This window comes from Cinclus cinclus, chromosome Z, assembly GCF_963662255.1.
Source record: "Cinclus cinclus chromosome Z, bCinCin1.1, whole genome shotgun sequence".
In the NCBI taxonomy this organism is placed as follows: Eukaryota; Metazoa; Chordata; class Aves; order Passeriformes; family Cinclidae; genus Cinclus; species Cinclus cinclus.
The window spans coordinates 26,854,661-26,880,479 of NC_085084.1; the positions used below are offsets into that span (position 1 = coordinate 26,854,661).

The window sequence follows — 25,819 nt, forward strand, 5'->3', positions numbered from 1 at the left end:
TGTTGTATTGGCTTATTGTTGTACCAGCTGTGTGCAGTTCATAATGTCTTCCTGAAATTACATTGATTATGTCCTAAGAAGTTTCAGTTTCACTTGCTTCAGTCATTTGCTTGCTGTGACAGACAATTCATCCTTTACTGCATGTTTAAAGCCTGCTACATGTTTCATTTTTTCAAGGAACAGGGTTTTTTTATTTGCACATTACCAACTTACCTGCTGAATTATATGGTAAAAAAGGCAGGTGAAACTTGTTCAGTGTTACAGTGAAGGCTGTATTAATCAAGTGCCTCTAGAAAATGCTTCAAAAGCACATGGGGCTGAAAGTATTTTATTGTTGTACCTTTGTGTTTGTAAATACAGTTCACTTCCAGTGAAGGAAATTGAAGGACTGCGAACTAGTTCACTTCCTGACTAGGAAGGAGTGCTAAGGAGTTCAGATGTAATAGCATTTGAATTATATTAGTTATCCACCTTGGGAGTTCAAGTGCTTTTCAGTCATTTTATCCATTAGATATTTTTATGAACTGTTTGCTCTATCTTAGAAATGCTGTGTAACTGTATTGTGCTTGACAGGGTGGGCATTAATTGAGCTAAATAGCATTCTGCTATGCATTTTATGTATCCACAATTGTACAAACTCATTTAATACAGAGAAATGCAGGAGAAGAGAGTGTAATGATCTGAAAATCTCTACTCCAGCATCTTATAGTGAAATATAATCTTGGTGTCAAAAAGTGATGCAATCTGACAATCACAGTTTTGTCAGGGATCTTCACTGATCTTGATCCAGAATGATCCTCATGAAATGTGACTGTTGGAAGTTGTTGTGCTGTAGGGGGGTGGAAGAGCAGTGGTCATGTCAGTTGTGGTATTTTTAATAATTCTCAATTGTGTCTCCATTGTATCCTATGCCATTGGGGCGGGAGGCAGGGACTGTAAGTCTGTATAAAGAGGATAGTAGCAGGTAGGTAAAAATAATGACCAGTTATACTAAAGATGTTATTTGTCCATTAAAAATAAATAACTTCCATTAAATTAGGGTAAATAATGTCCATCCAAGTCACCCAGAAGGCATCTTCCCTTTCAATTACCAGCCATCTGCTGTCGTGTCATTACTTAGTATATTTTTCTGATTTCCCATTGTTTCAGCTGTGAATTATATAATTCATTGCTTTTAATTACTATTTTCACCTTCTCTGGGGAAAACAGTTTACATTGCCCCATGTTGCTTAATGAATTTTTCTTCCATTACTGCAAATACATTTTAAATAACTAAAAGCATTTAATGTTTTATCCAATAAGACTTCACTGGTAGTTACCTCTTGTTTGAAATTAGTATTTCCAAGTTCTCAGATATAGAAGAGCAGTGTTGGCCGTCTTCATGCCTTCCGCATTGTTTTTTTTAATAAATAGAAAGAAATTGTGATGTCTAATACTACTCTTTTAACTTTTTGCAGATTGAGGGATGCAGATTTTGAATACTTGCATTTCTTAATGCAACACTGATAGCGTTTAGGTCCAGGTTTTTCCCTTTAAGAAAATACTGCTACTGAAAGAGCCTCTGTAGTGAATGACCTGATAGACTGGGTGATGTTAAGGGAAATGACAGAAAAAGAGGGCTTCAAAATACTTCTTTTTTCCTCACCTTTTGAGTTTTACTTAGTCTGTACTTCTGAGAACTGATAATTTGGGTTGTCAGGGCCAAAGTGAGAGCAAATTTGGTTACATTAGATATTCAGTTCTCTGACCTTTCTTTTCTGCCCCCACATGGTTTTCCCAACTTTGGCATGTCTCACATAGAAGGGTGTGACAGGGAAGATATTGTTAATAGATGACTCATGACTTTCTGGTGTCTGTTTCTTCTTCTTCTTCTGGGAATCATCCCATGATTAAAATCTAGGGATTTGTGATGCTTTAGCTTTTCCACATAAAGGGTTCATTCAAAATCAGAAACTTGAATTGACTTGTTTTGACTTGTTCTATGTTTTTGAAGGAAGAACCGTAGGTAGGATTTTAAGTAAAAATCTTATGCTAACTTGACTTTATATTTATTTCTTATAAGACAGCAGTAAAAGGGAGAGAATATTTTTTCATAGCTTTCAGAAAGTAGAGTTCTTATCTAATGAGTGAGTGGGGTGTCTGTCTCCTTTTTTGCAGTAGACCAGGTAAACACCATGGAAGTCAGGTGTACTTCTCAGTAATTTTACTCTGCACTTGCAATGAATTTCAGTGAAAACTGAGAATCTCAAATGGTTCTACTTTGAGTGGTAAAATGTGCCAAAGCTTTTTAATAATCAAATATGACACAAATGAAAAACAACAAAGTTTTTCTACTTTAATTTTGCTGTGTTTCTTGTTCAGAAATACTTTATATGCAAATGGGCTGGTTTCTACAGTCTTTGACAAACCTAAAATAAAAGACCTTCCATGTCTACAGGTTTAGTATTATTTTAAACCAATTCTTATAATATTGCTTTATTTCTTGTGGATTGCTCCTTTTTACTGGACCTGCAAGATGCCACATTCTAAAACTAGTGGTTCTGAAAACAACATTGTGATTTTTTTATTGTTTTTGAATATTTTTAATCTTACTTTCAAAACATAAAAATAAAAGGTTAATTATTTTTACCTGTTCAGAGAATTTGGAATATTATATCTTTTTCTGCTAATAAGATCTCTTATTTTAAAAATCTTTCATGCCATTTTTTTTTCCTTGCAAGAATAAAAATTATTTTTACACTTTTGTTGCAAATCTGAAGTAAAACCACACTGCAAATTCTAAATCTACATAGAGATCCTGAACTTTTAGGAGAAACATTTCTGGGCTTAAAATTAATAGTAGAGTTTTTTCACAACATCAAGTATAGTAGTAACTATTTTGTTTTAATAGCCCTTAAAATAACAAGGTTTAGAATAGGTGTTTTCAGAAGCAATAGGGAAAGATGATTTTTGGTATGTCTTCAGGCCTCTGAGCTGTAAATTGTTAGCATTTTATAATATATCTCAGTGTCTAAACTTACTTTATCTAAAAGCAGAACTAAATGGAAGTCAGTAATTCTCTGTTGTAAAATTTGCATGTTTATACAGACAGGCTCTAGTTTTGTGTGCAGAGACTGCATGCAGTAGAGGACTTTAATAAAAATAGGTGCTATTTAATTTAATAATAAATAAATTTGGCATAACTGTGTTGTTGTGTAATGCTCCAGGGGATGCAGATATGTTAGTGTATAATTAGTTACTGTGGGACAACAAATTATTCTAGTTTGTAGAAATGACCTGTCTGCATGCTTTTCATCACCCACAAATGCAGTGTGTTTATCCTTTTCATCTTAGTCTAAGCCACTTTGAAATACCTCTGTGTGTGTGTGTGTATATATACATGTGTATGTGTATATATACACACACACACACACATGAGGGCGTGTTCATGTATGTGTCTGTTCATTGATTTGACTGACATTCATAACCTTGTTACTTTGAGGTTACTTATTCTGAACCTGTAACCAATGTTAGTCAAGTGTGAACCATGTGAACTTTTAGACTAGACAAGAGACAAAGGCAGCACTTTGGACACTCAATACCTTGAGACTTTTCTATAATGTGCGCGTTACACGTGCTTGGATAAGCCTCCTGTTCCTCCCTCTCATACTTTTCCATCCAGTTGACATTACATGTTTTACCATATAAAAAGGAATATGTGAACTGTTTTCTCTTTCCAATTTAATATTTCCAAATAACCCATTTCATCCAAACACAATTACCATGCGTTTTTTCTAAGTGTATAACCATGGAAATACTTGAAAAGTTAGTTGTCTGTGTATATTGCTGGTGAATCTTCTTGTGACTAACTTTGCCTGACTTGCATTTTTCCTCACTTTATATACAGGCTGGTTTAGCAGGAGCTCCAGCCCGGGCTGTTTCAGCTGTAAAGAATATGAATCTTCCAGAGATCCCAAGAAATATTAATATTGGTGACATCAGTATAAAAGTACCAAACCTGCCCACTTTTAAATAACATGGCTACTCCAGGTAATACCAAGGAAGAAAAGTAATAGAGATTTACTGCATAATTGTTTACTAAATAAACATGTCTAACTTTTACTGTTTGGATCAAAACTCAAGGTACTGCATAAGACATAACCTGAAAAGTCAGTGTATGGAGTTGAATGTTGCTTTTGTCTTGTTTGTGAAGTTGAAGGAAAGGGGTAGTTCCTATGTGATTTCTAAATTACATTCCTATGCCCTTGCAAGGCATATCACTGTGTCTCAGCTGCTGCAGTATTTTGGGGAAGTATTTAAGATGTTCTTTACTTTGTATAACCTATAATGCTGAGGGTTTTTTGTATATCCACCAAAGTCTATAATTGGTGCATTCTTAACTACTTCTGTTTGTCATGATTATTTAAGACTTAAATGCAAATGTTGCATGAAAACATTTAACTCATGTTTTTAAAATAAAAGCATAACAAACTGGACTTCAAAATACCTGATTTTGAAGTCTACTGTTTGCAATAAAACCATGTTATTTCCCATTCATGGAGCCAATTGACTATGTATAAATACTGTTGTAGCAGACTTTGATGTTGTAGTTTAATCTCTGAAGGGCTTACACAGGGGTATTGTGCTGAACATACTGGCTCTTTACATTTCTCACAAAAGCTGTTCATTATTATACTGAAGGAAAAAACTGCCTTTACTGAAGATCTGATGACTTTTGTTTACATACACATGTTGAAACTTACGCAATCTGATAGACTTTCGCTGATGGTCTTACTTTGTTTGGGGGAAAAATGGACAATGTGATTGCTCTGTGTTGTGAGAAGCACAGAATGGTCTGAGAGATTATATTTGGGCACCTCAAACCTGTACGTGAGAGTCTGTCAAACAATGTGATAAAGAAAGGCACTTGATAAATGGGGATACTTTAATAGGGCCACTGTGCCTGGTGACATTTGTGATTCTCTACTTTGAGAATTAGATTTATGGGACTCATAGTATTGTCAAGACCTCAGAGAAATCTAAGTGCTATCACCTCTGTGTAAGCTGCTCAGCTCTTAAACTCTTCTGTGATTTAAAAGGGGGATAGTGATTGTTTTTTATAATCATGCTCTTAAGCTCTATGTGATGTACAAGTCTGTTTAAATGAATAATAAAAATATCATTGGGATACTTAAGAATTCCTGCAAAGCCTTTTTTTTCTCCAAAAAAAGTATTGACACTGTATATGAAAATGCAGTAATATTGTATCAAGAACAACAGGTTTCAGGAGTGGTCTGAGAGGTCCTGCATTACTCTAGGGTCTTGGATTTTTTGTAAACTAAGTTCAGTTGAATGTTAAGACATACTCTGTAGAATAAGCACATCACATTTTCTGTTTGATCAACAGTAACTTAACGTCTTTTGGGAGCATTTGAAAGAAAAGAGAAATCACATTTGAGGTAGAAAATCTGATGTAATCCAAGGAATTTTAATGCATTTCTTAAGGTGGGTGCAGGGGGAGAACAACAACTTCATGCGTATTTGTATTACATTTAGTAATCATCAACTAACACACACCATTTTAAAAATGCTTTTGAAAACAGAGTTGCTCTTTTCAGATCTCTTGAAAAGAGTATTTATTCTTCCAGATGAACTTTCTTAGTCTGAGGCTTCCAGAAATTTCAGGTGGATTTTAACTAATTAACTGCCTCTTTATCATTTTGACCAAAGAAATTGAGAGAGTAAAACCTGTGGCCATTTTCTTCTTCCCATGTGAGGTATTCCTCAGTATTCCCAAGTTGGACAGCTTCACTAATACAAAATTGAAACTTGCCATTTCACATGCTTTTGCCTACTTTTGTATGTCTTCTTAATGTGTGGCACATGACATTCAAAGTAAAGATGTTGAAAGCTTTCCTCATTGTTGCCCCTGTGGTGATATTGTTTGTTCTCCTGCCAAAGGAGGAATAGGACATTTTGAAGCATTTGGTACTCTGACATAGAGAATGTTCTTCGGGCAATTTGTTAAAGCAACTCAAAATTTCAGAAATTCTGCAGAGTCCTCTATTTTTGTCTCTCTTTCTTCTGTCTAGTTCTTTTTCAGATTTGTAAGCTTATGTAGTTAAAATATTTTTCATTGCTTGCAGAGAAATATTTTCTGTCTTTATTTGGATGAAACGCCCAAAAGAAAGTATGTCTCAGATGCATCTTGACATGAAGCATATTTCAGATTAACTTGTCACCTGTCAATAGCCAGCTTGTCCTTCGTTTTAGTGAACTAGGTCTTCACTTTCAACAATTATATGGCTGTTCTAAACTCTTTTGTTTTAGTTTTGTGAATTTTTTAAGTATTGTCTGTGCTGCTTTTCTCTGACCTGACATGGTCTTCCAAAATGCTTTTTCTCTGGACAGCTCTTCCACAGACACCAGGCTTTTCATGAAGCTTCTCTATGACTAGCCAGCAAATATTTAATGTGAGGCTGTAGCTCAGAAAATCTTTAGATGGGAAAAAACAATTTATTAGATTTTTCACACTAAAATTGCACTCCTTTCAAAGAGAAATTCTCATCCATAGAAAAGCCTCAATTGTAGCCCTTTCCCCTTAAATAAACACAGATGCTGTGACTTTCTTAGGGTAGCTGAACCTGTCTGCTTGCCACCCCTGTGCCAGAGGAGTATCTTTACTTTGCCTGGGGAGGTACTGTCCTCTTGCCATGTTGTTGCACACTGCTGGGAAGAGAGGAAACTTGCTTTATAGAAATTATGGAAATAGTCTCCTTTCACTTCTGAGGCTTGCCTTGTGTTGTATTCAGATACTCATAGACTTGCCACAATATTGATCTGCTTTTGTTCACCTTCATGAGAACGATGTGCCTTTTGTATTCTTCCTCCTGTATCATCAGTTTCCTTTCAACCACTGCTAAGGATTTAAAATGGAAACAAAATGTGGGATCTAAATTATTAAGCTCTTGATTATGAATTTAAATGTAATTTTTAATGCTTTTTTAACAGAAAATACCCACCTGTATCAGATACAGGTGACCTCATAAAAGTGTTTGTGTGTGGTTATTTATATGTTTATATGCATCTGTATATAACCCATCAGTCTTTTACACAGTGTTTAAAAGGCAGAAAGGTCATCTTGAGTCATCTGTCAGCTACAGAAGATAGGCATCTTATTTGCCATTCTCCAAATCCATAGGGTCTGCCTTCTAAGCGGTATTCTTAAGGGTACTAGCATGTGTAAATGAATCACTGAAAGCTGTTTTCCCTTACTCCAGGCCTCCATCTGCAGGATGGATTCTTCTAAACAAATAGAAAGGGCAGAAAGGATATTTCAGCAGGGTGAGTGAGCCTTATCATCTGCCTCCATAGATTTGGAGCAGAGCAGCTAGTTTTCCTAGTGAGGCAGGGGCAGTAAGTACTGCTGAAAAAATATTTTGGCCCCTTTTTTGTTAAAAAAAAAGGCAGAGAATTCTATCTGTGGTATCGGCAGCACAGACCGTACATGTGCTGTGTCATTTTGTTCCTCTTCCCTGGACACCACTGTTTTGAATATACTATGGGGAAAAAGGAAAATTTTACATTTTAAGTGTATACAGAATTCCTTCTCTTAAACAGCTGTTGCTGCTGTGATTCCTTCTGCTTGACATAAGAAGGTGGAGGAAGGTCATTTGTTGCAGGGAGAAACAGGTTCAAGCCAGAAATTCAAATTGGTGCTGCCTTCCTGTGAGCACATATTGACCTTTTCTTTCTAGCAGCACATTCCAATAAATTCTAAAATTAGTCCTGAATTTTACTTAGGCCTATGGTAGTCAAATGAGAATTTGCTAAAGTTCTAAGGGTTACCTCATAAAACTCCTTGATACAGAATTACAGCGTATGTGGAGCATACCTAAGGAATTGTCTGCTTGTAACTGTTAAAAGAAAAACAGAGCCTAGGTCTTCCAGAAAATTTATTTCTCAACCTCTGCACAGAATATTCATAATTTTAAGGAGGAACAAGGAAAGCAGCTGCCAAAAGCTGACTAAAGGTGAACAGTTATTTCACAAAAAATACTGTTTTCTTATTTGCTGTTAACAATTACCATAACAAATCATAAATCTTCTTCTGTTGAGGGAAATGATCTGTCCTTGCAATTTTTGGTGTTCAGTCATTACCCCAAAATACTCAGTGCTTTCATTCCATGGGCAAAAACACAAAGGTACTAACACTCTGCAATGTTAGTTTGGCAGCCAGATCTATTGTGTGCTGGTTTTGATCTTGTGGTACAGTACGAGTGCAGTCTGACCTGGGAGCAACAAGTCAAGACATCCTCTCTTTGCACAGGGCAAATATTCTCATGACTGGACTCTTAGGGACATTGGAGTTGATCCAGCATCCATCCCATGAGGCAGACTGACAGGTACACTTGTGATATTCCACTGCTTTCCTGCCCAGTTGGGTTCTTCTGAGTCTCAGCAGCACACACAGCCAGCCAGAAGGGCTGCCAGAGGAGCGGAGCAAATGCCTCTACAGATTCCCTCTGAACAGGACTATAAGCTTGTTACCAGTGTTGCATATAAACACAGACCTGTAACTACAGCTGTGAGCTGCTTGGATAGACACCTCTCTAGTCCCCTTGTTTTTTGTTAGCTTTCACAGATAAATCCACAGACTTTCTCATAAGATTGTTAAGACTTTGCCAGCAGAGTTGCTGTGGGACATGAGCTGAATGTCATAGGTTGGGATGTGTGCTGGGTGACTGCATGACCCATGTGCATGGTGATCAGCACTCTCTGTGACCACCTGAGAAACTTCACTGGTGTAGATGTGGCACCCACATCTTCCCCTCTAAAGGCCCATCCAAACAAGTTTCACCAAGCAGTCTGCAGAAGAGGGAAGCAAAACTGAAATGGACTGTGCATTTGAAATAATTATTGCAATAATTTGCTCTGTTGATATGTGTCAGAACAGCAAAGATCTCTCACAGTTCAAATAGCCATCCCATTCCCATGTGAAGTGCTGTTTTACTTCATGTAAGAACTCTTTGGGTCAGAGGAGAGAACTTGTAATTCCTTTCCTTTCCTGAGATACTGTGATTTACCATGTGTCATTGCTTCCCTGCCTCTCATACTAAGTCTGTTTCCACAGGGAGGGCTGTGTCTGTCTGTCTTCTGTGTGTTTTCAGGACGTGTACTCCAGCGGAGTCCATCAGGGTGTATCCTGGCTGCTGACACTGCTTAAGGTGTTGAGCAATCATTCAGGATGTGATTGTGCTGGCAACATGTGAAACATTAATTCAAACGGAGAAACAATAAGTTGAGATTACATGAGAGGAAAGAATTCTTTACTGGCCAGTTAGTGAGGCACTAAAAGAGGTTGCCCAGAGAAGCTGTGGATTGCCCCAGCCCTGTAGGTGTGTAAGGCCAAGAAGGAAAGAACTCTGAGCAACCTGGTTCAGTGAAATTTGTCCCTGTCCTTAGCAGGGGGGTTGGAACTATCTGACTATTTAATGTTCAATCCCAACCATCCAGTAATTTGGAATATGTTTCTATATAGAAGTACGTTAAAACAGGCATCTGCATCCTGTCTGAGGTCTCCCTTGCTACTTTAAAATCAAGGACAGAAAAAGGTTGGTTAGAGACAAGCCCTTCTGTGGATCTGCATGCAGGCAAAGGAGGGAGAATGAAAATGAGTAGGAAAGCCTCTTGCCAGAGGGTGACTTGAGACTATAGTATGGAACTGAAGGACTGAGGAATTCTCATGAGATATTACAGTTGTTCTAGGGGCTGTGAGGCTACATAAAAGCCCTAATGCAGGTTTTCAGCAAGATGTGCTATCACAGAGATGATCTTCAGGAAAAAAAAAATTGGCAGGTAGGAGCAGAGAGAGCATTTTACAATTAAGAGTCACACAGGAGATCAGAAGGAAGGTAAGAAATAGGTAAGAAATCCTTTCCCTCGTGGCATCAGTGCAACAGACTGCAAAAGCTTGTGGGTATTACCATGTTAAATGGGCCTCCTTGGCCTTGGAAATTTCAGTTCTTAGGATCCAGTCTATTACAACCCATTCATGTAGTTTAATGCCACTATAGTATCTCTTTAGTTTGGTTGCAGTTTACTGAAACACTTAGTAATATACTTATCAAAAAATACTTACCCCAGCACTGTGGGTTAGCACAACACAAGTTAACAGCTGTCCCTGCTATGTTCCCTCCCAGCTTCCCATGTACTCCCAGCCTGCTTGGAGTGGGGTGGTGTCAGAAGAGGCCTTGCTTGACACTGCAATACTTGAAATGAGGGTGCTACCTATGCTGGTTGGTTACAGATCCAAAACAGCACCGTAAGTGTTGCTACGAAGAAAATTAAATGTGTCCCAACCAATTCCAAGGGAACAGTAAGATAGTAGGATAAGGGAAGATGATGTGATAGGGTAGTAACTCAGTAATACGTTGCATCATGCATGAAGTCATTATTTTAGATTTATTATTTTATTAGTATGTATAGTGAAAGGTGTGCGGGTTTTGCCTTGAAGGCACCTGCGGAGGGCATACTAGAACGTTCTCCACGAGAATTTCCTCTGTGAATTGATGGGACCAATTGCAGGCTGGTTTAGTTGTTGACAGCCTGAGAAACCAATTGGAGAAGTCGGTTCGCTCCATGAATCACATTTGAAGCAAGTAAACCCCCATAAATCTCTCCCTCATTTCCATCCTCTCCCAAGGTAACACCGACCCGGCCCGGGCCCCTCTCATGTGGGGCCAGGCAGGGCTGGGCTCGGGAGCTGCCGGGCCCCGTTTCCAACCAGGAGCCCCGATAACCAAAAGAAGCCGAGCCCATTGCTGAGATCCTCGCCCTTTTCCCGGTGTGTCCGCGGCTCGGGGGGCCCTGCCCTGCCCTGCCCTGCCCTGCCCCGGCTCGGAGCAGCCCTGGGGTGGCCGAGCCCGCCCGGCCGCCCTCACGGGCTGGGGGGAGGCAGCCGGGCCCGGTTCGGGAGAGCCCCCAGGGCTTTGTGTGCTGGGCAGGGCAGAGGGAGAACCCCCGGGCTGCGGCTGGAGCTGGGGGCGGGCAGCGCCGGGGGAAAGCCATGGACACACGGCCTTGGCACCCATTTCTCCTCTGCGTGCACTTTGCAGTTCTCGTCCTGCCCCTCCAGCGTGGCCTGGGCACCCTGAGATCCTGACACAGCTCCGGCATGGCCTGGCACAGCCCCTGAAACTTCTGGGTGAGATTTTAACTTTTTTACCAATGCTCAGGTAAGACTTACAGACTTTCCATCCTTCCTTGGGTCAGAGGAAGAGCAGAAAGGATGCACTAAAGTCAGTGAAACACAAGCTAAGTTTTTAGATGGAAGGAAAGTGAGGAGACGCCTTGAAGGTTGGCTGAAAAATCTTTTTGTGAGTTATAGGGATGGACTGTACTACACTAAAAAATTCCTTTAAACCATGCAGAAAGACATGGGGGGGTGGGGTAAGGTGTAAAGTGTTTGGAAGATCCTTTGCCCTGAGGGAAAAAAAGGGGATCTCTGTTCCTGGGATTGAAGTATGAACAGAGAGAAGAGAGCTAAAAAGAACTTTTGCCTTTGATCAACTCATCCTTAAAACCAATACCCCATGATTTTAACATGGCCCACAAGCACAGCTCTGGGAAGGCTGTGAAGGTGGGAGGAGTTTCATGATTGCAGATTCCCGGGCAGCTGCTATTACGGAAAGAAGTGAAGTAGGGGAGAGAACTGGATATTTCCTCTCTTGACAAAGATCCCTATAGCTGAACAAGAAGAAACTCCTCTCCCTAAAGTGAACTGAAAAAAAGGTTATTTAAGTAAGGAATTGACTGAAGTGTCTCTGTATGTTATTACAATGTGAAAAAGGGAAGAAGGGAGTGGTCTGAAGATATGTTCTGAATTTATTACTATTTTTCTTTGTGTTGTTAATAAAGTTTTTCTGTATCCCCATTTAAGTTTTAGGCCTGCTTTGCTTTTGCTAATTCTATTTTACAACAAAAGGTAAATTTATTCAAATTGGCAAGCCCAAACTATGACAAAAGGCTTCCTGCTAAATCTCACTTAGGTTTCCCAGGAGGCAAGTACCAAAGAGAGGGCTTTGGCAAGAATAAATTGGTAATTTGCAGAGCAGCTTACAAAGGATGCTGCCCAAAAGCCATAAGAAAAACAAGCGTAATCAAGACTCTAAAAGAAGAAGGAGCTAAAGAGGTAATATTATATTCTGAGGATAAAAGTGTGACAGAATTGAGAAATAATTTATTGCATTAAGTCAGAGGGAGAGGGAGAGAAAATAGCCATTGCAAACCCAGGTCTTGTTTGGCTGAAGACAAAAGCAGCGGGCTTTAAACTGCTAAGATATGTGTGTATTATCTGACAGTTGCTGGTCAATCTAATTTTGCTTTTCTGACAACCAGTTATCTAAAGGCAGTATGAGTGATGAAGCACTAACAAAGATGGAAAGAAAATTAATGGATTTAAATGTGAGAAAAGGGAAAACTCGCTGTTTCTTAATAAGTACTACATAGTATTAGCAATATTTGTGAACATAAGAAAATACTTACACCATGTTTATGCATTTCTGATGCAAAACAGTGGTAGAGCTGCTGGTGGAGTGAGTATTCAAGGTATGTAGTGATAATAGATGAGTTCTCCAGTCTCCCTTTTCCTCTAGCCCCCCCTTCTACCTGTGCTACCTATTAAGTAAATGACAGGCTAAAATGAGAAGAGGGCTGGATTCCTTCAGGGTATATATCAGTTTCAGTCCCAAGACTGGGATTCCCAAGTCATGTTTCCTTTTGAGAAAATTTCTCTCCTGCCCACCAGAAGAATGAATAACATTCCAGAGTCATCAAGTTTGCTTGGCATACATGTTTTTCAAGTTTTTGGATATTTTGATTTTTAAGAGTATAAGGAACACAAAGCCTCTTGATCAAAATCAAGAGTGAAAATAACAGTTTGTGTCATACTTCAGAGTTATATTTAGAAATTGATCTCTTGAGTTTGACTGTAATGGGGTCTATTATCTACTTGCTGTTCAATGTGTGCTGTGACAGTCACACCTGTTCATAGGAGTACACAGTTCTGGAATTTCAAATGTCTCTGCTTAATCTTCCCACTCATCACTCTTTCCTCATCATTTTTTAGCCAAATAATTCCAAATAAAAGTTTGAATATGTTGGGAGGGCTAGAATTGTTAATGAGATGACAAGAGTTTTAAGTGAGTTTTCAAAATGAAGGCACGTCACTCACTTCCTCCCAAGCTGATCCTCTAAGTTTTACCTTTGTTACTAACATTTTTTTGGTAAAATAAAAAAACTCCTTAACACAAGTGTAGTATTAAGAAGCAGGCATTCTTTATTTGGACACATGCAAAAGGGCATTGCTCCTCCAAGATCCATGGATGCTGAGTGCTGAGTACAGGAATGTTTCTGTTTTTACACTGCATATTACACACATATTGACTGATTGTCCCAGAATAAACATACATATGATAATCATCTCCCCAAAATCATTAACATATTTTCCCTCCCCTTTATGTCTGTGTTCTTCTGTCTTGGGGGTCTCTCTGGTGGTCCCTGGTGTTTGTGGACTCCACTGTTCCAGGTGACCTGGCTGAGTTGGTAGGGCACTGGGGCTGGTGAACTTCCAGTTCTCCTTCTTACACAATGGGCATTGTGCAGTTCTATAGGCCAGTGGTTTTGGAGAACAAGCATTGTGTTAGCTCACCAGGTGTAGGCAATTTATCATCTGGTAACATCTTCATTAGCTGGAGATACCTGGTGCATTAGCAGGGAGCCTGGATTCTTTAGAAGGGCTGGGGAAGCTGCAGCCTCCAGTGAGCCCTTCAGTGCGCAGCATGTATGAGAGAGCTGAGAATGTGCTACTGTGGCTGCAGGCTACAGACTCATCCAAGGGTGGATGGCAAAAGCAGAGCTGTGTCTAGACAGCAGTAGGGAGGCTGAAAGCAGGGTATTTCAAATTAGAAAAAACAGTGAAGAAAATAGAGATAGTCTATTGCCAGAAGACATACTAGTGGCTTTTCAATTACTCAGTCTTTCTGTTACATGTAAATACTGTGCCAAAGGTTTGGGAGTTCCAGTAACATTTAATGGCCAAAGACAGAGGGTTTCAACACAGGGCCAGTGCAAATATATTATAATTTTTTTCTGTCCCCAAGGTAATTATTACACTATATGTTTTATTTGCCTTAACAAAATTGTTCTTTTCCCCTCCCTGTCTTCTGAGTTTCAGTATTAAAAAAGGCTCATTTGGAATTTTTGTAGAGATAAGATTGTGATCATCATCATTATCCTTATTACTCTTCTTATTGATTTAGCTGACGAGGGCAATTGGGGAGGCAATTTGAGTGGAGCATTGGTTTATAGGTGATGCGCTGGACAGCTCAGGTTTACAGCTTCTAATTCACTTGGTTACAGCACACATGGGGAACTGCAGACCCCTCACTTCTTTAGCTGGAGAGGGAACTGCAACTCTCATGTTTCTGTGTGAGAGGCCACTGAACTTCCTTGCTTGACATTAGGCAAGAGTGATTTTGACACAATCCATTAATTTAATGGATTCAAATGAAAGAAATAGAAAACTTGGGGATGCGAGTAGAAACTGAAAAGGGGAGCTTCTTGGCAAGAAGAGAAAAGAAATTGTACACAGTTTGGGAAAAGTGATTTGAAAGACAGGTGATGGAAAAAGTCATGGGAAGGAGGACAGGCACAGAGAAGCCTTATGTAGAAATTTCTGAAGAAAAAAAATCCTGAAAGACGACTTGCAAATGTAGGATGGGAGGGTCAGAATCCAGATGCTACTGGGAGACTCTGGCATGAGGTGAAGTTTGTTAGAGGGTTGCCAGATGAGAAAATCAGGAGGGGCTGTGTCTTTGCTGCAGAGCCATTTGACTGGATGAACAGTATGGATCCTATCAAGCCCCTGGGGAGGAATACGGGTGAGGTTCCTTCTTTAGACAGCTCTGAAATGTCTTTTCCAGGTGGACAGGCTTTTCCATCATAAATGAAATCCCAATACCAAACTCACATTGATTCTATTTTGTGAGCACAGTAATATATAAAAAAGATATACACACACACACACACATATATATGTAAAAATTTATTTATGATAGAGAATTTGCATGAGTTATGCTACCATATTTGCCAAACTATACAGGTTCAAATGAGAGCTGTACAGCTGCTTAGCCTTGGAGTGAACACATAAAAGTTGTGTTGTTTGTATTAGTGCATTGTTTTAGTATAAACTTAGAGTTAAATGGTACTGCATGTCACTTTCTGGCTATGGAATTTGTTGGGTGGAGGGACTGGAAGAGAGAGGAATGTGAATCGAGGTAGGGCTCTAGGACTTTGCTTATGGAGGAAAGTAGGATCTGATATACACTGGAAATTCATTAACATGACATTTCAAAATTGTGTAGAAGTTGTTTCTAAGTGTGCAGGACAGGGCTTAAGGAGGAGATGAGATAGAGAGATACACAGATAAAAGTACAGTAATTTATTATTTTACTACTTTTCAGAACTCACTGTGTAACTGTGAGAGGTACTTTGTCCAAGATGAATAAATCATAGCCTTTCTTACATGACAGTTTTGTCAAGATGACTCTGCAGTGTACACAGTGACTAAGGAATAAGCAGAACTGTCATAATTAAACTTAATTTATCATTTATCTGCAGTTTAAAACAACAAACATTCTCCCACCAAAAAAATAAATATACCCACACAAACTTTCTGTTTTAGGTAGCCACTTTTCTCCTTCCTGTTTTTTATTGAATGGAATTGCACAAAAATAAAAAAACAGGAAGGAAACTGGAGTTCTAGCTGAGGTGTCCAAGGTCATATATACATATATATATATATATATATATATTTATATATATCCATGCAAGATTGTGAAGACCAATATATTTAAATCCCTGTATTTTATGTTTTGAAGTTTGGGTTGTGTTTGAATATGTCCTGGTCTGCCCATTTGAGTATGAGAATAATCTTTAAAAGTAGATTTTTAAATGTTTTTAAATTTGAGGTGGTCTGAGCAGGTATGACTAGGATGTTTTTCAGGTCTGTTAGTGTAGCTGAACGCTTGCTGAGCTCTGCCACACTCAAGCAGTCATGCTACTTGTCACAACCAGCAGTGAGGCTGCGTTACTTCCTTATGTAGAGCTTTGTAGCAACAGCATAAACGTCCTCACATAAAGGAGATTGGTTATTGGGACTCAAACTGTTTCAGCTATGATGATTAACTAGTGCTGCTAAGAAAGCAGCTGTGCTTGGGGAAAGGAAGGACAAGCACACTGTTTTTTAAAGAGGTTGTAGAACTTCAGGCACATAACTACCTTATTAACCAGCTCTCTATTATGACTTACTGGTGCAATTAGAAACACACCATGTTTATTTGTATCCCTAACACTAATCAACTAAACTTGCTCCTCCTCTAGTTTCAGTGGATCACAAACAGAGGCTATCATTTTTGTGCTCAGCATCATTGTTTATTTAGAACTGTCACAATTCTCTACCACATAGCAATTCCCAAATGCAATCACTTGTAAATCAATACAGAGCAGCTGTTTATCTGGGGAGAGAGGCAACAATTCAGCAGATGATGAATTTTGCAAAATTAGAGTTTTATAGAAGGTGCTTGGTTCTGACCACAGCTGTTAAGGAGTGAATCAGAGCTGACAGAAATTTTTTAATGACAGTTTTCACTGCACGCAATTTTTGCTTAAAACCAAAGCAGCTACCAAAGCAGCTCTGGAGCATGGACAGCTAAAGCCCTGAAGTCAAACAATAGTTCCAAATTAACAAAATGTTATTATCCACTCTGAACTTCTCATTCTCTGTTTCTTTGCAGGAAATCTTGAAAAATCTTGGATTTCTCCCCTAAATGGTGCAGAAATAATTTACAAAGTTGGAACTTTCCAGGCACTCCTCCCAACCCCTTCTAAACTGTAGCTGTCTTAAGACACCATCTTCCTTACTAGTTAAACTTGAAAAATGCCTGTCAAGTCCTACTCACTAAAGATGAATACATTATTTATTTTTATCAGACATTTCCCTAGTGAAACACAAGTGTGGGAATTCAGGTAAAATGCAGCATCATGAAGACCTAGATTGTCAGGTTAGTGGAATTTAGCAAGACAGGATGTTTCAAAGGTAGCCACTGTGAAGCAGACTTGTGTAAGAAAGTTATGCAGAATAAACAGCTTTTAACAATTAGATCCTAATGATATGAAGGTTTACTTCAGGTCTAGAGGGCTTTTTTCCTCCTTTGTATGTCAGCATTTAGAAAACAAAGGTGTTTTTTACAAGTTTTTACTTTTCACAGTTGTTTCCAATTTTTGTGGTTGAGGCTGATTATGTTGAATGTGAGTACAATGCCTGTTACATAAATATGTGATTTTGAAATGCAATACATTACAGTGCTTGCTTTAGGGTAATATGACTACATAAAAACAGTTTCTTCCACCAAGATCCAAACAAACAAAATATGTTCTGTATTTACTTAATGGGTTCAACCATGAGAAATTTGACCTTATTTGCATAGTTTTTTTCTGTTTGAAAACATGCAATATCCAACACATTCATCTACCTTGTATCAAAACTGCTATAAAAGATGATTTTTTTTCTCAGTATGTGACATCTCAAGCTAGCAGAAGATGGACAATTTTGTTTTCTCTATAATGCAGCAGAAAAAAATCTAATACTTTCAGAAGGTAAGAAATTTATTTGTTTCAGGTAGCAGTTACTGTTACAGGGGAGAAATATGCCAGTGTTTACAGTTACCATTATTTTTTTATATGAAACATTATATCTTTATGTAACTCTTCATAGCCCTCCCATTTAAGTTATGAAGGTGGTATAGAGAGGTTACAAGCCCCGCTTATACCATTAGGAGTTTTTTTTTTCTTTAATCTTAAGCACCAGGAAACAGGATCAAGAAATCCAGAGCTCTGACCATAGAGATTGTGTTTTTCAAAAAAAGTCATTCTAGTTGTAACAGTGTTGAACTTTTCATTTGGGACTCCACTCAGAATTAGTGGAAACAATCAGTGTGTATAGCTGCACACTGGGAAAGAAACCAAGTAACCTACAATTTACATTTCTGAGACCAAGCAGTACTGATCAAACCAGCTTCCTTGACACCCTTGCACCTCTGTGCGTAGAACTGTGACAGGAACAATGGAAGCTGAAGCTAGATCTTGCTTTGACAACAGAGTAGCTTTATTTAACCAAGTATTTTTTAATGGGACTAAGGGGCTAAGCAAGTTTCATAAGGAGTCTTGAAAGTAGGATGAGGGGCTGAACCCTGTGATCAAATTTGCCAGTGTTGCTCCATGCATTTTTGTACTGCACTGTCTTGTATTCTTTTGGGACCTCTGTAATTCTGGAATCCTTTGATATTACAGTTTGCACAAACTCCTCTAAAGAGTGCAAAAATTAGCAAGGACTGGCAAAAAGTGATCTAAACAAGTCTGTCTCTCCAGGGTCAACCTCAATGACAAGCTCAGCATCATTTTGAAACCATATACCATATCAAAGCACAAAATCCTAACATTCCCAAATGGTTCACAATATGGTTGTGTGTGCAAAGACAATAAGGTCCATTAGGCCATATTTAAAAGGCATTTGAACACTTAACTACTCCTGTCCTAAGCCAAGGTTCATGAAATAACTTTGGACCTCTGCTTATGGTATTCTTTCTTCTGGTTAGAAATTCATTTGCAAACAGAAAACTTCTTAGAGAAGCGATCTAAATTAAAGTTCATTCTTTACACAGGTAAAAATCCCTGCCTGTAATCTTCCCATCTGTAGATGAATGAATTAATGATAGGCTCTGCCTTAGGATAAGGAATTTCAGCTTTCCACCTACCTGCTTATTTGGATTGTCTTCCAGACTTCAGAAAAAAAATAGTCAAACAAGATTTAATACTGTGAAAGGGGATTGAAGTGTGTTTCTGCCACCTGGATTTCATGGCCTAGATTCTCCTCCAGTGAATTTGGAGAGCTAGGCTTCTGCGAATCTATCCACCCAAGCAACCAAATGCATGAGAAGATAATCACTAGGGATGCTGAGAAAAGAAAGAAGGATTAAGTGTTTAAGAAAAGCACAGCAATCAGTGTCTAGGTGGATGTGCCTTCCTAAGCATATAATGAAGTCCAGTTAACCTTGTTAACCACACAGTGAAAAGGTGCCAACATCTATGACACCAAAACAGGTGATTCCTGAAGGTTCTGCATACTCTGAAGCTCCTATGGGCCTGGAGCTTTTTATGGTTCACTAAACATCCTGGCTTGGGGTTTGGTCCCTTGCCAAGCTGACTGACAGCTGTGAAAGCAAACAAAACAGATTGGTTGGAGTGTCATATGAGTACATTATATTTTGAGAAGGGTAAAGGTGTAATAATATTTCTGGCCCTAAATTAATGAGTAAATCTAAACTGAATTATTCTGGTTGAAAAAGGAATGCAGACCAGGTGCATGATAGTCTCAGTTTTCCTGTTAAATAGAAGTAAGGGAAAGTCTGCAAAAGGGAGAATAAACTCTGGGATTTTTTAGGTGAGGGAAGGCAGCTACATGCTGTAATGTAGGGACCTTTTTCACCTGAAGCCTTCCATATTTGAATTTTTAAAATATATTTTTCTCCTACTTTCCACACAGCAGAACGTATATATTGTTTCCTGGAAGTGGAATATCACTCATTCTTACCCAGATAGCTTTAGCCAAGCATTACTTTCAAGCAGCAATATCCCATGACAATTTAATCTCAGGAAAAAGAGAACCTGTATTAAAATGCAGTTCCTAAAACATCAGAAATTGCTATTAGAATAGCAGCATTCCATGTGCTTGCTGAGACATGGGAAGTAATCCAGAAGGGAAGACAAGCTAGTCCATGAGCAGCAGAACTAGTGAATCCTAATTTCCTCCAAAGCCGTGCACTCTGTCACCCAACACCAAGGCAGTTTCCCTTCCAGTATCCCCGGATGTGCATTTCAATAACTTGAGATCTTGCAGTGCTCACAGTGTTTCCAGTTCACCACTTGCCTCTGTAATCTTGTCTCTTTTCCCAGCTCCTGTGTTTCGGAGGTGAGGGGATGAACACTGCAGACTTAACACTCTGCAGTTAAGATCAAGCTAATGAGCCACACAGTGCCAGGTGCCAAGGGAACAGCCGAGGCATGTGGGGTGGATGGCCTGCCATGGTGCGTAGCAGTTCCCTCAGCAACAATACTGGATTTCATTTTCTTTCTTTGTAGGTACAAAACACCTGGACAATTAAATGTCTTTGAGATGTCTGGTTTTGTCACACAGGCTGAAACAGATCAACAGATTCAAAGGTGAGAAGGAGAAACTGAAAAATCTTTCTTCCTTAGACACACTGATGATATTAGTGTATCTGCCATTTAGCATTGGTTGGCATAGCTTTAGCTATTTGAGACATCTGGATGGTATGTGATCATTGTAGTATGGAAACTCAGATATATAAATAAACAATTAGTAATCTACTACAGCAGGGTAATTCAGTGGGTATGAAGTGCGTATGAACCCAACTGGCTGCCCTCTCATGTGGTAGAACTGGAGGGTTCATCTATTAATTATTAAATGGATGCAGTGTCTGTTCCAATTTCCTTAGTCCTAATTATGTCATGTATAAAGAACCAAAGTTGAGCTCTACAGATTCTCTTCTTGAAGTTTTTGCCTTGTTTAATAGAGTGACCAGATCTATCTCACTTCCCAAAAGACATATTATTTAGAATTGAATAAATGTATTTAAGGTTTGGGAAATTTTATTTGTTTTCTTTACACAGCCATGCCAACTGTGTTCTAACAAATAAACACATTTATATGAAGTAATTAAAAAAATTGCAATACATTGTATTTATGAGAAATATGATGTCACAAGCACACTGCATATATTATTAACATGAGACTGTCTACTGCTCATGAAAAAGAGTGCTTTAACCCTTACACGAATACTAACCCAGTTTCTTTTATAAATTTATTTCCTTCCATTATCTGTAATTTTTCTTTCACTATGTATCCTCACATAAGCCATTGGTTCATTTTAAGTCCTTTCCAATATTTCTTACTAGGATTTAAAACTTTACTCATTATATTTTATGTAACCCACTTCACTGTAAGTGCTGTAACTTGATTACTCTCCAGAGGTCTTTTCATGTTGATTGCATTGGGCTAGCTTTCTTCATGTGGCTAGGGCAATTATTAAATATTAAATTAAATATTAAATATTAAAGTCTCAAGAACCAAGACTATATGCTTTGGAAAGTGGCTGTTTTAACTGGATCTGAAAGTATAAACTATTCCATACAAGTAAATGCCATGTAATGGAAACATAAAAATAACTAACTTGAAAGATTCAAAATTATATGTACTTTTCTTGCAGCTCACAAGATAACTTATTAATTGCTGGTACACCTGTTACAAATAAAATATGTTTCTGATTCCTTTGCTCACTTTTATTGGATGACAAAATCACTTAATAGAAAGCCCTTTGCTTTAAAAGAGATTTAAATTTCTGGAGAATTAAATACCTATCTACCTATTTTATTGTAAAGAGAATTAAGCATCTATCTGTTTCAACTGAGATGCTTGATTCACTCTTTGAATACCTACAGTGAAGTTTGCTACTTTGTATGGGTGAAAAATCCTGATTTTTTTCCCTATTCCTGAACTCCCTTCTTTTGTTGTCTTTCTACTTGTACGGAATACAAAAAGTTCATTTGTCTTTAACAAATGCATGAACCGTCCACTGTGTGTTGTCTATGTCCATCGTGCCTTTTCAGTAGCCTGTAGTAGTTTGTAGTTTCAGTAGACTCTAGCTGTTGCTTCTACTCATTATTTCCCAGAATTTCTAGTAGCCTTTAGTTATTGTTCCTACTCATTATTGTTTTGCCTTACCTGCCTGGAGAAAGGCTCTGTGTCACAAAATGCTCTTCAGAGCTGGATAGACTTTATGAAACATGACATCACCCCTCTATAAAGCCTCCTGCTAGGTCTTGTCATTCATGCATGATGGATTGCAGATTGCTCATTAATCTGAGATTCTGTGCTGACTGCTTGTGCCAAAGTGTCTCCTGCCTCTCTTCTCCTGGGAGTCTTGGGAGGACTCAGCCTTAGCAATCCATTAAAAAGTGCAAGGTAAAACAGATAAGCTGCAAGACAAAGCAGAAGTGAAATGGGGTGAGATGAGTTGCAGAGACAGATGCAGTGTAGAAAGTGTGAAAGTGTAATTCAAGACAACAACCTTGTGCTGCTTCTCGGTTTTTTATAGGACCTGGAGCATGCCAGTACATTCTCAAACAGTATCTCTGCTTTTCCCTGACCTCTGAGCATAGAAAAGTGTCGCTGGCCAGTGAAAATGGCTGCCCTATGGCTGTACAGCTTAGCTGTGTTTTGATGGATTTGGCTTTATTGGTTGCTGAATGACAGCAACAGAATGTAAATCTTGGTCTGTGCTTTCTCCCCAAGGCTCTCTATTACCATGATTCCCTGTCTGCAAAGTCAAGATCATGATCTTACCCTCGCTTGTCAAACCCAGATAAATTAACCACAGGATCACTGAACCCCAAGAGACCTCATTTCTTTCCTGGTATTAGAGCTGAATGAACCTGATGAGTACATCAGGCTTTTTACTGGATCAGTTTTCAAGTGTTTTCTAAATCTTCATCTGCCCCGTGCTGTGCATTGTAAGCAACAACAATTTAATATGTAGAGAGCCAAAGGACAGGCCTTTTTGGATGCTCCTAGGCAGTATATACTGTATAATCCTTCTCAGAAGTTTGGGCATGCAGCCAGTTTATTTAAAGGCAACAATGACTAGGATAAAAGTTTCTCTGTTAAACAGCCTAACATGACAAATGCTAAAGGGGTAAAAAGTTAAAATGAATAGGTCTGGGAACAAGTGCTCCAAACATGTGGTAAAGTCAGCATTGTGCCTCCGCCAACTTCTGTTTTTCTTACCATGTGCTGGCAAGGAATCTGTGGCTCTTGCAGTATATCCTGTCCCTCAGTCAAAAACAAAAGCTTGCTATGGCCTGTACATTGTACAGAAGCCTTCCCAACCATTCCATAAATCCTTCACATTTTTTTAAAATGCAGATGGTTTACATTTTCCATTCTCTCTTATATCTGCATTGGATAAAGTTTTTTATCTTACAGTGACTTCAGTTGAAAAATAAAGTACCCATCCATCATACCATCATACCTTTCTTTGCTTGAGAAAGAGTCTGAGGAGAACTCTTCTAAGTTTATTACCAAATCTTAAGATTTGTAAACCACTTTGACATGAAGTACTCATTGGAGGCTGTGTAAGATTTAAGAATCAATAATGTGGGATTCCTTCTGCACTTTCTAGCCAAAAACCTCAGAAGTGGAGGATAGTATTTTTTCTTGATTTTTCTGGGCTCAGAAGAAAATGTGGTTCAGAAAAAGATTATTTAGTACCCTTCACATTTGCTCCTCCAGAAGTGCTTTCTTTGTTTCCGTACTATAACAAGATGAGTGCCTTCTTCAGCCAGTGCTGCCAAGAAGAGGGTGTAGCTCCCATACAAGTCATTAGTTCATTAATTCAGCAGTCTAAACACAAAGTTTAGAAGACAAAGTAATATCACTAGCAGTAATTTGGCTTTATCCCATTTTCATTATAAGAAACAGTTTTGTTATGCTAACCCAGAGTTTGGTCTGGCTTGTCATCCCTTGAAGACCTATATTTTAACTGGAAAGAGTACCATGCTAGATTGTTGCTCAGAAAATGATACTGCACGGGCATTGACAATCTTTACATGGAATTTAGAGAAGCAAATAATTAATTAAATATGAATTGAAAAGGGGCAGTTATCACCTCATCATTGCTTCTCTTTTGCTACTCTCCATGTTTCTGCTTCAGAGGGATGGGGGAGGTTTATGTTCATTTCCTTTGCTCTCACAGACTCAGTGCAGGAGGGGATGAACAGCTGCATGAAGGCAGGAATAAAGAGTCAAGACTGAAGGAGGACAGGAAATTTTAAAACCAGTGCTGCCACTAGAGACACATAAAATGAAATTGCACCTTCCACAGAGCTGAAAATTTGTTAACTCTCACACAGACATTCTGTGTATGTGTATATACCACATGCCCAGAAAGCACAGAGCTGGCTGCAGCAAAAAATCCAACTGGTGAAAAGTTCTGGCATTTCTACATATTTTTGTTTTCACTTTAGTTGAAGGGTCTTTGCTGAATTCTAAACGCTTCACTTCAAATTTAGAGCTTTGTAGATTTTTTTGTGCCTTTTTTTAAGAGTATATATATTTTAAGGTACCGTTTCATTATCTATCTGTTAATTTTTTTATTAGAACTACTGTAGATATTTCAGTAATAAGTTTATTAAATTTTATTTTGTAAATTAATTACAGAGAGTAGGAAGTTGTAGTCATTATTTAATTGTTCACTGTTTCATAACTGATATTAAAAATTATAATATGACTATAAAGTTAAGACATGAACAATTTAAAACCTATTCCAAAATTAAAACAATGTGGAAATTACACAGTCTGATACTTTTGAAGTGTTTTGCATCACATTAAAGTAGCACTTTAGTATTTCTCACCAAAATAATATTTCCTGTTTTTTGCTCAAGATACATACGTATTCTACCTCTTGGCATGCAGCAAGATTTGCCTGGGTAGGTGTGCTAGCTAACAGGTATGAACATTTCTGTCTACAGTGGGCAAGAGTAAAGCTTGCAGCTTTAAAGAGTAAAGAGTAAAGGATGCAGCCTTGAGCACATGACCTCAGTTGCGAGAGGCTTTTGAAGAGTAAGTAAAGAAAGAATAGAATAAAAAAAAAAGTCAGAGGAGAAGGAAAAAACTGTGATAACAGCATGCTGGATGCAAACCCCTAGTACTATGTTGCTACTTACAGTCTCAGCTGCTACCTGTTTTTCTGGACTTGCACAGCTTTAATTCATTTCACCCGGTGGTTCCAGTGAATTTTATGGTCAAGATCTGATTCCTGGGGCTATTAGAAGGGCTGGTCCTCTCTGTATGGTAAGATGCTTACTTAGCTCTACCGATTTTCTGATACTGCAGTAATTTTGTTGTGGTAATGAGTTTTACACAGAAGAGGTTAGATACTTTTGGAAACAACCACAAAAACTCTCTAGGTTAACTAGAGAGAAATATGTTTACACAAAGCATTTGGTGTAAAAGTTGAAACATTTGACCTCTAATAATTTCTTTTTTTTTTTTTTTTTGTTTTGAGGCAACAGTCTTTCTACAGACATTAAAACATGTAATGCAAATAAGGGAACAGTCATTCAGAACTTCCTCTCTTTTTTTTCCACCCCCCCTGTTGGAACTCTATTGTTCCAGTTCTGTGATTATTTGGACCATTCCTGGAATTGCTTTTAATTTAAAAACTCCAGAAATGTTGTTGTGCATCTTGTCTGCATCTTTTTTTCATAATTGCAAATGAAACCACATTGCTGACAGAATTTACAATATAGAGTAACAGAATCTCTAACTGTCCTAACCAGCTGTGTATGTTTGCATTCAGTGTTTCTCTTCTGAATAAAAAAGTGCATACGTAAGGTGTGGTGTAATTTTTTGAAGGTATCCTGAGATCTGTTTCAGTGTTAGACAGCAGAAAAGTAATGACGTGCATATACTTAGAGCAGCATGATGACAAACTTTTTAGAGGAGCTATCAGAAATTTATATTCTTTTAATTGGCTATCGATATGACATTCCTCTATTAGAGATACATGGATGCCTGTAAGATTTATGCCTTCATTTCACACTTCTTCCCAGTTCCAAGTCTGTCACTCAGTTCCCACCACAT

General features: G+C 38.4%; 1 protein-coding gene across 5 annotated transcripts in view; it reads left to right on the top strand.

The window, feature by feature from the left end:
* The window catches only part of AP3S1 (adaptor related protein complex 3 subunit sigma 1), a 28,991-nt gene extending 23,831 nt beyond the window's left edge, over positions 1 to 5,160 (top strand). For all 5 annotated transcript variants that reach the window (XM_062512781.1, XM_062512784.1, XM_062512782.1 and 2 more), the window contains one exon: positions 3,887 to 5,160. In XM_062512781.1, coding sequence (XP_062368765.1) covers positions 3,887 to 4,015 — 129 coding nt within the window. In that variant the 3' untranslated portion in view covers positions 4,016 to 5,160. The remainder of the gene's footprint in view (positions 1 to 3,886) is intronic.
* Positions 5,161 to 25,819: the final 20,659 nt, after the last annotated feature.